General features: G+C 43.7%; 1 protein-coding gene across 1 annotated transcript; it reads left to right on the top strand.

The window, feature by feature from the left end:
• The first annotated feature begins 526 nt into the window (after positions 1–526).
• Positions 527–7,308, top strand: LOC137787317 (endophilin-B1-like). The gene is made up of 10 exons (XM_068579647.1): positions 527–1,089; positions 1,245–1,386; positions 2,810–2,938; positions 3,124–3,257; positions 3,447–3,539; positions 3,648–3,731; positions 3,825–3,848; positions 4,247–4,336; positions 4,541–4,641; positions 5,589–7,308. The coding sequence occupies exons 1-10, from the start codon at positions 1,033–1,035 to the stop codon at positions 6,154–6,156; spliced, it is 1,422 nt and encodes a 473-aa protein (XP_068435748.1). The 5' UTR covers positions 527–1,032; the 3' UTR covers positions 6,157–7,308.
• The last annotated feature ends 5,787 nt before the right edge of the window (positions 7,309–13,095 follow it).

Below are 13,095 nucleotides of genomic sequence, written 5' to 3'. Positions count from 1 at the left end.
ATGGTAGTCGGCGAAGTAAATGAAGTGGAATTTCTTTAAGTGAGCAAGCGTTTTGTTGTCCAGTCATGAGTTCAGACATTCAACATGTCACTGTATATTTTGTCATTATTTTCCTCATTTTCGTCAACGCCTGGCTGTACTTTCAGACTTCATTTGGATAGAAGTCTTTAACGGTTGTTTCACATGAAGAGCAGCTTTCCAAACCGGCGCTGGTGGATATGGACTATTTTTAAGGAATACCAACAAGTGACTTTTTGTCTTTTTACATTATGGCAAGATCATATTTGGAGCTGCTTTCTGGAGGAAAAACAAGTTGCATTTTGCAGATGAATTGCATGTTTCTTTTTTTGTACATTTTAAATCGTTGAGTGGCGTCAGCGTGTAGAGATTATGCTTTTATTCTGATACTCCGAACCGGATGTCTAGAGTGTTCTTCGCCCATAAAGATTTTAGAGAGGTTTTATATCAGACTATCATTATTTTTCACCCAGTTTTAATGCCGCACACAAACGTCGAAACAGCTAGTTTGCTGTTAAACGAACGTTTATTTAAAAAATAATTCAGTCTTTGTTGAGCGACCGCAAATTAAAAGTCCCAACAAGGAGGACCGAGATAACGGTCACGTAAAAAAGGAGCCCACTCTCGTTGGCGTGACGTTACTGAAGGACCGTGTGTGAAGCAGCCGACTCGCTGAGAGCAAAGCCCTCTCAGTATGTCTGGAGGATAAACTGCTAACAAACGCGCGCAGGCGTCGTCCTCCATCCGCCTTCATGCGCTCTTCTTGCTTGTTCGGCGTCTCACGGACCGTAAACCGTCTGGCGGTTAAACCGTTTGAGGTTTTGAGGCCATGAGTTGTCTGGCTGACAGCCGTTGGTCTCCCGGCTTTTTATAGCCCGCCAACGGGTAGCGTGCTAGAGTTCTAACCGCGAGCGTTTCTGGCGCGCGACCCACCGAAGGCAGGCAGAGAGGGGCGCGCGCGCGACCCACCGAGGGCAGACAGGGGCGCGCGACCTTGGGACGCTGCCGCCTGACATGGATTTAACACGTTTGGCGGTTGACGCCGGTCAGTTCATCAACCGGGCTGTTCAGGTAAACAAAACAAACACACACAAAAACGTGAGAATGTACACGAGCTAAAAACGTAAATAAATAACCTGCTTATATGAACTGCTGGGAGGCGATGGTGTCCGCCTAAAAGGACAGTATTAGGGACCGTGTTAATAATCTGTGGTTCCGGGTCCCAGTACACGGAGGAGAGTCTCGGCCATGCGGAGAAGACGGACCTGCAACCCGGGCTGGAGGAGCTCTTCGCCCGGGCAGACGCCACCAAGACCTGGTCCGACCAGATCATCTCCCAGACTGAGGTTTTACTGCAACCCAATTCAGGTGAGATAAATATTTTTTTGTTTTATATTTATGTAGTATTACGTTGTAAGTAACTCAATGTGTTCTAAAGTTTATTTGTGTTGCATGTTTTTGTCTGCTGTAAGCAAAATGTATTTGGTTTCCTGTTTAGATGGAAGGTGCTTTTATTTTGAAGGCGAAGACGGAAGTGGGAGTGCGCTGTTATACGGCTACTTAACGGTTTTAACTGTCAATTCTGAATGGATAAAGAAAAGGTTTAGTTTTTTTTTGCAATGAATAAAACACATTTAAAAATCATCAGTTAAAGCACCATCTGCCAGATGGATTCACAACACACGTTGTTACATCTTTGTTATTAAATCCACTGCATTGTCCTCTTGCAAATATGCAATGTCCCCTTTCGGCATACAGCCCTGATTTATATTGTCAGAAAGCCTGTTTTACTGGAAATAAAAGACCTCACAGGATTCATGCATGCTAATTAAAGGTGTGATACCTTTAAAATATATTAATAAATACACAGATTGCACCCGAGTCGACTTGTAAAACCACTAAATGATGACTCTTTACCTCTTTGAACCAGTATCTCATCTGTGTGTTCGCTCCCACAACAGACATTGTACACTGTTTGCGTTCTCTGCGATTATCCTGCTCAGATGATCAGGCATGTCTACTCTTTCGCCTCACTAATTACCTTCGGCTAATGGAAGTGGTTGTGGTTTGTCATGGTCAGGTTTGGGATGTCAGAAATAATGCTCTCGTGTGTGTATTCTGCATCGAGGATTTATTTGCACATCACATTTATTTATCGATCGAGGGCTTTTAGTCTCGCCGCAGAATCATCTCTTGTTTACCTTTCAGGTGTACGGGTTAATGTCCAGAAGCAGCGGTTTGTACGCAGCTGCCTTCTGCTTTTGTTTCACATTGTTTGATCAGATATCAGGTTTCAATGCTTGTCCGAGTTGAGTTCAGTATCAATTACACGCAAGAGGTTAGGCATCCTATTAAGTAGCAGGTTAATGGGATACTTTGACTAAAAAATGTCGTTTGCGGCATCCTGACACTCGCTTTTAGGTCGATTATGTTTTGTGAGGTATTTAATTGTGTTCCCGTCAGACATTACAAAGTAATTTGGACTCACATTCAGCTCATCAGTTCAATTTGACTCTGATTACACGTTGCTCTAACACACGATGTACAATAAACAAGATACATATGAAAGACAAAAGACAATTAAAGACAGCAGTAGTCAAAAAAAGTGCAAAGTCTGATTAGTTTCTCATCGCAGCGATGGCCAGAGGAAAGAAGCACTCTGTAGCATCTCCTTAAAAAATATCAAAAATACATTTCCAGAGGATTTTTAAAGAAAACCCTGGAACTGAACATAGCTGAACATAGCGGTGTGAACATAGCTGAACATAGCGGTGTGATCTCTGCCGAGCAGGAGCGCGCATGGAGGACCGCCTGTACGAGCACCTGGATTGGAGCGTCCCCCCTCGGCCTCGAGCACACGAGGTTCTGGGAGACCAAATGGTGCAGGCTGGGCTGGAGATGGGGTCCAACACACCGTACGGTGAGGCATGACCGACATAGAAAATCTAAAAACACAGTGTCGTGGATGGCTTACGCTCGTTTTTTAACTTAAATACAGTATCAGTAGTGTTTTTCTAGTGTAATTTACAGTCCAGATGGACCCCAATGTATGTGTATGACTGGACAACGTCTGTCTGCTCGACGTGAAAGTGTGTTTCTGTTCAGGAACGGCTCTGCTGCGCTGTGGAGAGGCTCAGAAGCAGCTCGGCGAGGCAGAGAGGAAGTTCGTCCAAAGCACGAACATCCACTTTCTCACCCCTCTGAGGAGCTTCACCGAGGGGGAATATGGAGCCATGCAGGTGACACACACACACACACACACACACACACACAGACCCGTCACCGTGGCACAGCGCGTCACAGTCTCACTAATTGCTTCTTGAATGTCTTTCTTTGTTCTGTTGTGAATGCTCAGTTTATACATTGTTTGCATACTTAAGATGGCTTTAACAGAGTGTGTGTGTGTGTGTGTGTGTGTGTGTTCATAGGATGAGCGCAAGATGTTGGTAAATAAGCGTTTGGACTTGGACATAGCTAAAACCAGAGTGAGGAAAGCGCACGAGGCCGAGCGAGAGGGCAGAGTGAGTCACGGTGTCTGACCTTCACTCATCACTTTGAAAACATGGCTTTTTGAATAAATATCAGTTTTCCTTCAACATCTTCAGTTCTTCCTTCTTTCTCTTCGTCAGAGCCTGAATGCCAACCCGCTGGAAGACGACTACTTGTCCCACGTGTCCTACATGTTCAGCTTCCTGCGGGTCAAGTGGCTGAAGGTCAGTGGCGTTAGAGGACGTGAATGTGGCAGACGTTGCCGATTGGTCGCTGAGTAAGTCACATGTCCTCTTCTGTCTCTCTCGTCCAATCAGATGTGGGCTCAGGAAATCGCTCAGGTAAGAGCTTCTCTATTGTTTGAATGCACACGGGATCTGAGCCCAACGTTTTAAATGTGTCGCGCTGCGGCAGAGAGAGACAACGCTGACAACGCTGCCAGAGTTGTAATTGCTTATTGCGCCGTTAGTTGCAGGAGCAATTTTCTTTCTATTGTTAAACTCATCCAGACTTCTGGGATTAGTTTTGTTGCGATAAAGCTCGACGTAATTATGTGTTTTTGTCTCTGTCTGTGTCTGTCTGCGTGTGTGTCTCTGTGTGTGGGCTTGGGTGTGTCTCTGTGCACGTGTGTGTCTGTCTGGGTGTGTGTGTGCATGTGTGTATGTGTGTCCCTGTCTGTGTGTGTGTGTGTGTGTGTGTGTGTGTGTGTGTGTGTGTGTGTGTGTGTGTGTGTGTGTAGGCAGAGATGGAGCAGAGGATCTGTCAGAGTCTGTTCGATCGACAGTCAGAAATCACAAGACAAGTTGTGGAAGGAATCGGCAACACACACGTATGTGTACACAAACACACACTGTCATGAGAACGAACTGTAGACACACAATGAAATATAAAGCAAAACTATTGTTTACTTTAGTAAAAACATTTGATTTAATACATATTTTACTGCAGTTTGTCATTCAATACCTCCTCTAAATTTCAATGTACCGATGTGAATATTTAAATCTTTTGTGTCTTGTGTGTGTGTTTGTTCCAGACCAACCACATGCGCAGCCTGACTGACTTCGTGGAAGGTCAGGCGTGTTACTTCCACCAGTGTCACCAACTGGCTCAGGAGCTTCAGCAGCAGCTGTCCAGGTGTGTGAGCAGCGTTACACACCAGAGAAGAGTCAAAGTTTAACAAAAGACACTTTGCTTCAACCGAAAAAAGACCAAACGAGAATGAAACGTTAAACCCCGAGGTGCAGTCAGTGATGTGCGTGCGGATGCTGTAAAGAAACCGTGAAGATGAACTAAAGCGACACAACACTCAACCAAACAGCAGAGAACGAGAGAACCTCGGCAGCCGCTCGACCGGCTGATTGTAATTGGTTGGACTGGATGACATGGCCTGTCAGTCAAGAGTTCGGGCGCTAGCTCCCCGCTAGCTCGCTAGCTGGCGCGGCTCATCGTCTGTGGGGGCCACCGCCAATGTTCAGTGTTGTTTTCTTGAGCTCGAACAAATCCTGGTGGCAGCTGCAGCTCGCGCTCCGCCCGCAGTTTGCCTCCGTGATTCACACTCGTCATCAAACTGTATTATTAGCTGGCGTACACACATGACGGTGACTCAGCCGCAGAGGCTGTACAGTTTGCTATTAGTCACCAGCTCCGCAGCCCTCCGTCTGTTTCTTTTACATTTAATGCAGCTGACGCTTTTATCCAAAGCGACTCACAGTAAGTGCATCCAACCACCGGTACGAACCCGGAACAACGAGAATCAAGAAAGTGTAATTACTTCAAGAAGGCCGAGCTACGAAGTGCTTTAAGTAAGAGCCATTTAAGTGCTACTGAAGTGCTCCTTTCTTTATGCAAGGTGCCGTCATAAAAGATGTCAGCGTCGGGACTTTTACACCTTCACAGGGATTATTTCTCACTGATGTTCAACAGTTTTAGCTTTGAATTTGAATTTGAATTGTGAGTTTTCACACAGCAATAAGCTGCATTGCTGTCCGCAGAAAATGGTGATTTGTATCAAGTGTTCTCTGAGCCGATAATAAAAGCAGATGTTATTCCAGATGTTATTATCTTTTTGTTCTCCTTTGCAGCATCCCGGCAGTCCTCTGCTCCAACAACTGGCAATCGGCGATCAGAACCAACGTCAATCGTCCGACCGTGAGCGACCGCGTCGCCGATCCCGTTGCCGATCCCGTCCCCGTCGTCGTCCACCAAATCCCAGACTTCGACCAGGACTTGTGGACTTCTTCGGATCCAATCGCCGCAACTGAAAAAAACCCAGATTCCTCTGTGACATCACAGCCAATTAACAACAACAACAACAACAACAACTGCTTCTCTGAGGAGCAATTGACGTCACATTCGGGTGAGATATCCGCACTCGGCCGAACAGCGAGCGCACAAACCAACGGAGCGACCTCTGCAATGACCAACCAGACAACAACAACAACAAAAACAACAACTTCCCCACCTTCTGAACTCAGTGGAGTCGAGTCTCAGAGAGCAAACGCAGGAGCTGGCGGCGCCGGAGCTGGCGGCGCCGTAGCGAGCGCTAACGCGGCTGTTGAGGCTTTGAAAACATGGCCGCCGAGCCCCAAACCAACCAATGACGTCACGAGGGAGTCATCGTCAGCGGCCAATCAGGACGGGGTTCAGTAGACATGTGGGATGTATGACACCCGGCGGAAATCACGTCGGCTGACGTGTAAAAGAACAGTTACACAATCATTACAACACGTGGTGATATGTTTAAATGAAACATGTTAAAGTAACCCCATAGGGAAGATGGTGTAGTTGTAAAAGTGCTTTTTTTTCTAAAAAAGTGATTTAGTGCCACAATTATTTTAGCCTTTAAAACAAGTTTTAATTCTTCGCGTTGTATGAAAATGACGGCCGTTGTGTATCGGTCCCCTCTCGTGTCAGTGGGTGTAATATTTCCTGACACGCTCGTTATATATATTTGTAATTGATTTTGAAAAGTAGTTTTTCCGATCTGTGGAACCAGAGAACTAATGAAGCGTTGTGCCAAACGTGTTAGTGTGTTTAAAGGTCGTGTGTGTGTGTGTGTGTTTGTGTCCGTCACTGACCTGTGGGCACACTGTCGCTTGTGTTTACAGCTTACCCAAAACCTGTGACCCCTTGAAAGAAGGGTGTGTATATGTGTGTGTGTGTGTGTGTGTGTACCTCTGCTACCTCTCGACTTGCGTTACTGCAAGTTGAGGTCATTTTCCATGTGTATCGTGTTGTTTGCTGTTTGGGAGTCCAGCGAGGTGCCGAAACGCCGAGCTGAACCGGACCTTTATGCCGTATGATGGCATGGTATGAAATATGTATGTTTCCTCATGGACGCACTGGGTGTGTCCCCCTGCTACCCCGTTGAAGGCCCCGCGAGGTGGAATGGGTAGAAAGCCTCTCACGTCCAGATGTTGTTCATTTTCTTCGCGAGGGCAGCGGCCCGGCTCCGCCGTGGTGTCGGTCCACTCCGGGGACCCGGGATGGAAACACACACATTAGCACTGACCCTCCTGATGAAATCACCCAACGCTTTTGTCCCAGTACTTCAAAGTGTGTGTGTGTGTGTGTGTGTGTGTGTGTCAGGGTTCGTACGGTCATGGAAAGCCTGGAAAGGTCATGTCAATTTAAAAAATGGTTTATTTATTTATTTCCAGGTCTGAAAAAGACCTTGAAAAAAAGAATATATCCCAAAAGTGGTGTAAATGTGTTATATTCATGTGTTCATGACGTTCATTTAGTTATAAATAATGAATCTGCTTTTAAAAGAAAGAGGCTCAAAATATCAGCAGCATCCATACAGGCATCTATATAAATGTTTATTCTTTTAATCAAACTATTGTCTCTCATTCATTTGAGTCATTTAAGGTTTACTGTATGCTTTGAATCCTCATTGTTAGTTTAAATACTACATTTTATCACTTTTTACTGTTTACACACACATTTCACACAATGTTTGATCATGAACATTTGGTATAAAGTCATGAAAATGTGCTTGAAAGTCATGAAAATTTGGTGAAAAGTCATGGAAATCCTTTGGTCAATGTGTATGAACCCTGTGTGTGTGTGTGTGTGTGTGTGTGTGTGTGTGTGTGTGTGTGTGTGTGTGTGTGTGTGTGTGTGTGTGTGTGTGTGTGTGTGTGTGTGTGTGTGTGTGTGTGTGTGTGTTTTAAGTGTCGAGCATCCACGTCGTCGTAACTCAGGCGCCGTGTGGTCCAATGAGCTGACGTCGGCGTGACGTCTGATTCGTGTGTCGAAAGAGGTGGAAATAAAATATGCAAACAGTGACGTCATGTCCGTCCAAATCAAGTGTTTCTCTGTTGTTTTCGCTCGTTAAACCGACGCACTTCCTCACGTCATTCGCACACACAATCGCTTCCAGGTTGAGGTCTCGATCCGGCCTCCCCCGAGAGGTAATGTTGTCAAACCCCGCTGACGCACCGTGACGCTCGGCTCGCTTCACTGATTGTTGTTAATTGCGCTGAGAGGATGACGAGGTCAGGTGGTGCACTAACCGAAGTGCAGGCGTCTCAATTTGCTTTCCCCCGCCTCTCCGCTGGCTTTCTCCTTGTCTGTGTCTGTGCAAACAGATTAGATCGATCAAGCGCAGGTTATGTGATATTGACCCGGAGTGCGGTCCGGCTCAATAACGCCATAAACACTTCTATTGCACCACTATTTCAGCTGCACGTTTTTTTTTTGTTGTTTTTTTTTGCGTTCTCCCGAGGCGCTTCACAGGAAGCACAGCCGGAGCTCGCGAGACAGATTAGATGGTGTTTTCGTTCCTGTAACTTTTCCTCCTCTCTGACTCAAGCAAACAGGAATAGATTCTCCTCAATCTGTCCCCCCGAGCTCCTCGTGAGTGTGTTTTTTCGTCACACTGATACACAGCAAGTCCCTGCAATGTTTTCTAATTATTGTTATCATTTCCCGGAGACAGCCGCTCTCTCTCTCTCTCTCTGGTCTTTTTCTGGACGTCGTGTGTGATGCAGGAAGGAAACCGTGCTGCAGATCTGGTCGGCGTGAGTGAGTTATGAAAGCTGATAAAGGGAATTGGGACGTTTGTAATTATGTTTGGCTTCAGTTTTCTTTTCTGCTACCCTGAGAAGCACAGACGCAGATACCGTCTCTGTGTTGTAGAGGTGTGGTGTATTATTTTGTATTATCAGGTTGAATCCCAGTGAGGTTAGAAAACCTATTTGCCAGAAATATGTCGACAAATAGAAGACCAAATACCTCGATATTTGTAGCCAGGACATTCTGTTGTCTTCCCCCTGAGCTTTAACAACGACCACAATGTCTACAAATGTCCTTTTAGGCTGACAAAACAACATAACATGCATGCTACACATGTTTGACTTGAATAATAGAGAAACTAAAAGTGGGCCAAGCACAGAGCCTTGAGGTACTCCGTTTTAGTTCATAAAATTAAACTATGATCCCTTTAGGAAAGCAAATGATAGAACTTGCAGGTGTTTACCAGATTTGAGGTTAGAAAACCTATTTGAACTACAGGGCAGCACACAATAATACAAACCCAGGCAATGGATAAACAATTCCACCAGAAATATGTCGCCAAAGATATTTGTAACCAGGACTTTATGTTGTCTTCCCTCTGAGCTTTAACGACAACCAACATGTCTACAAATGTCCTTTTAGGATGAGTAAACAACATAACATGCATGCTACGCATGTTTGACTTGAATAATAGAGAAACTAAAAGTGGGCCAAGCACAGAGCCTTGAGGTACTCCGTTTAGTAAGTCAGTTTAAACTACGCTCATTGACTTTGACACATTCAGCCCTACCTGAGGGGTAATTACTGTACCAACAGGGCGTGGTCCACAGTATCGAAGGTTTCTTTAGTGTTTTGAATCTAGACTGTGTCACTGCACTGTTTTCAGTCCAGCAGTGAGCTGTAACGTAACCATCACTTAATTATAACTCCTCTATATCCTTACAAGGGCTCTATTGTTTTGAAGTATACTGTTTTCCAATCACATCTCCATGGTTTCCTCACCTCCCCCATCAACATATTGGGTATAAAAAAGGAGAATCCACCCATGTTCTCATAAAACCAGCTCGTGTTGGCCAACTTTACTGCGTTAGTGTTAGTATGCGGTTCATTCATAAGTAAAGTCTTGTTGCCGTTTTATATTTTAATCTACGAAGCTCCTCTGACAACACCCACTGTCCCAGTTTCCCGAACATCTCTGGTTCCACTAAAACAAACCAGGCCACCGGATCTGTCGTCCTCTAATTCTCTTCGATCTGAATCGAATGTCTGCCGATGCGCGAGGAACACTCTCCTCAAAACCAACTTTCGGTGCGTGTCTCTGTCTTTTTCCCTTATTCATCTCCCTCTCTGCTCTGTTTTCAGTCAATCCTTCATCCATCATCACTCCTCCTCACTGCCAGCTGGGAGTGCTTTGTGTGACAGCTCAACTGTGTGGCGATGCAGGTGGGGGCAGAGGTGTCAAACTCATTTTAGTTAATGGCCCACATGCTGCCCATTTAGATGTCAAGTGGGCCAGACCAGTAAAATCATAGCACAATAACGCGTACATAACGACAATATTTCTCTGTTTTAATCATTGGTGAAGGTTTGTTGGATGATAAACCCTATTTTAAGGTCTTTCTACAATAAACTAGAAACATAAAGATTACAAATTCACACATCAGCCCACTAATTATCCAAATCTGCTGATAGATCGGAAATTATATCCGTCACAGTATTCCTCATTAGCAGTGGCCATTTTCTACCTAGGCCCGCTGTCTGATATCATATTCATAAATATATGCATAAACTGACTGGTAAAACACTTGCATGTTCTATCATATACAGGTATTGCTTTCCTGAAGGGATCACAGTTGTTTCATTTTATGTACTAAAACGGAGTACCTCAAGGCTTTGTGCTTGGCCCACTATTAGTTTGCCTCCATTGTTCAAGACAAACATGCAGAGCATGCATTTTATGTTGTTTTCTCATCCTAAAAGGCCCTTTGGAGACATTGTGGTGGTGGTGGGCACATCGAGGTACTTTTGCTGCAACGAGGAAATGGAAAAAGTAAACGAATTTCCTCTTTCCCCACACCTTTGCGCTCTGTGTCCTTGTCTTCCTCTGCAGATTCTCTCTTTTCCTGAGATAAACCTGCCAGCGTCCACCCCCAAATTAGTCACGGAGCAAATCATGCATAGCGACTGGCAGACTTGCAGAGGGGGGAGCTCAGTCTGGAGGTCTGAGGAGAGTCCAGAGGTCAAGGCTTTTTCCTCTGACCTTGACTCGTCTCACTTCTGCTGCTCGACCCCCAACACCTGTTGACCGCCGCCCTCTGTCTGTAAGAATGAGGTCATCTGGCCTTCATGGATTACTTCTAATTCGTCCTTATGGGATGCTTAATCGACAGGGTAACCAGGCAACAAAATACAATCGCAGACGGAGAGAGAGAGGGAGAAAGAGAGGCAAATTTTGCAGCGTTGCTTAGCGACAAGATTTAATTTTGAAGCGGAGAAAAAAACAAAAGCAGTCATTTGGATCTTAAAATATAATCCAGATTCTGCAATGCTGCAATTTATTTTGGTTAATGGATTTGGTGTTGTTGCAGCGAGCAGGGAGGGACTCTGACTCACGAGAGAGAGAGAGAGAGAGAGAGAGAGAGAGAGAGAGTTTTTGATATATAGGTATCATTTACTTAACCTCTGTCCTATGTACATACAGGATAATTGCCTGTAGTATGCAACTACTATATTTATTTGAATAAAAATGTTCATTCTATTCAAATTTTTCATCTCATTTATACAATTTCTATTCGCGTGTCATTGTGCAATCCTCTATTGTTAATAACAATAAAGCAGATTGTAAAAGTTTAAATATGCAACGATGTCGAGTGTCGCCAATAACTAACGAACAAACGTGTCGGAAAAGACCACCGAACTTCAGTTTGTTACACAAACAGAACAATACGTGCAGCACGGATTCTGAAGGAAACCAGCTCTCCGCTCTTCCTCCGCAGAACGAAACTTAAAGCGAGTGCAAAACATTATAAAGTTTCTAACAGCGTTTGTGATTGGCTGCGATGAGGAGTCTCCTGGTTTAGACTTTGAGCTCCTATTGGTGGAGCACAGGGTTGGATCCGCCCCTCTTGACTCGTCCCATGGTTCGAGTGTCAGTATTTGTGCATGTCAGCAATATGTATCTTGTCCTCATCAGCACGTGAAGCCGAATTTCTAATCTAGTGAACTGTATCATATCAAAACTGTCGAGCGAGGCTAAATCACAATCTAAGCTCACAGTCTAACAAGCGGAATTACATCAAAACTGACACACGAGGCTAAGTTCCCTTTCTACCAAACTATATCTTTAAACTATAAGTCATCCAAAGTGTCAAAGGAGGCTATACGTTCTCTTCCTAGCAAACTAAGTCATCTAAATTGTCAGAGCGAACCCATCGTGTCTGCTGCATTCCTTGGTCCTGTGAGCGGGTGAATGTCCTTGGGTCCCAGGCTTCTCTGGCGCTTACTGTTACATTTTGAGTTTTCTTCTTTCCTTGAGCAAACTTGTTATTTTTTACCTCAAATAAGTCAATCTCATGGCGTGTTGTATAAAATGGAAGCTTTAGCAAGATGGATATCTTCAACAAGAGACAGAGACATTTAATGTCCGACTGCCTGAATCAAAAATAGTTTACTTAAGTGAGTTTTCACGCAAATGATGAATTCACGACATTTCTGTATTGCACTGTATTTTTTTTAAATTGAAAAATAAAGTTGTTTCAATGTAAAACAAACAAACATGATTTATGGTCTTTATAATTATTTTTGCTTTGTGTGTATTTATTTTTTTTCTCCTTTTTTTTAAAAGTAATTTTTTGATTTATATTTAACCAAAAATTTATGTTTCAACCAAATAAAAAATATAATTTTAGAAAAACCGATAGATTTTAGAGTATTTTAATTACTTTACTGTGAAGTAAAGTCTTTGCTTTCATGTCATTAAAAATATTAGGTTTTTCAAAATAAAAATAATTAAGTTGTACCAAAGTGAAAAAAAATGTATTTATAATAATTAATACTTTTACCTTGTAAGAATGTAATGTTTTTACGTTGTTTAATGAAATTTTCTGGTTTCAATCAAATCAAAAATATAATTTGAGAAAAACTAATTAATTTACTTTACAAATGAGAGTGATTTTTTAGGTTAGTCCAAAGTCTAATTTATTTCAGAGTAGCTGCAGCTGATCGGCCTCATGGGAAAGTTACGGTATGATGCTCAACCCTACTGTTACTGTACAAGTTATAAGAGTCATTAAGTCCAAAAAAGCTGCCCCAGTTATAGTGATAAATCACTATAAATCACACAATATCTATCTTGCAGCAATATATAACATAAGCTCTTTTAAGCAACTGAAACAGTTTCCCCTCTCTTTCCTTATCATGCCCCATATTTCCCATTCAGTTTGACTTTTGACATATTACCTCCACTGAAGCATTACTCACCCAACCTCCACCGCACCCCCACCTCTGTCCCACCCTCGTCAAAACCTCCTCCCTTCTTCCCTCTTGCAGAGTTTATAAGCCAGCGCCTGC

This window comes from Clinocottus analis, unplaced genomic scaffold (assembly GCF_023055335.1).
Source record: "Clinocottus analis isolate CAN_PGR_092001 unplaced genomic scaffold, fCliAna1.0.p SCAF_17, whole genome shotgun sequence".
NCBI lineage: Eukaryota > Metazoa > Chordata > Actinopteri > Perciformes > Cottidae > Clinocottus > Clinocottus analis.
The sequence above is the reverse complement of the archived record's forward strand: the minus strand, read 5'-3'. Positions and strand labels throughout refer to the sequence as shown.

Excerpts from the sequence above, each read along its gene's own strand:
- LOC137787317 (XM_068579647.1), top strand. The coding sequence starts at position 1,033 with ATGGATTTAACACGTTTGGCGGTTGACGCCGGTCAGTTCATCAACCGG. Across the intron at positions 1,090-1,244 it reads TCATCAACCGGGCTGTTCAG|TACACGGAGGAGAGTCTCGG; the intron begins GTAAACAAAACA and ends TCCGGGTCCCAG. Across the intron at positions 1,387-2,809 it reads TTTACTGCAACCCAATTCAG|GAGCGCGCATGGAGGACCGC; the intron begins GTGAGATAAATA and ends TCTGCCGAGCAG.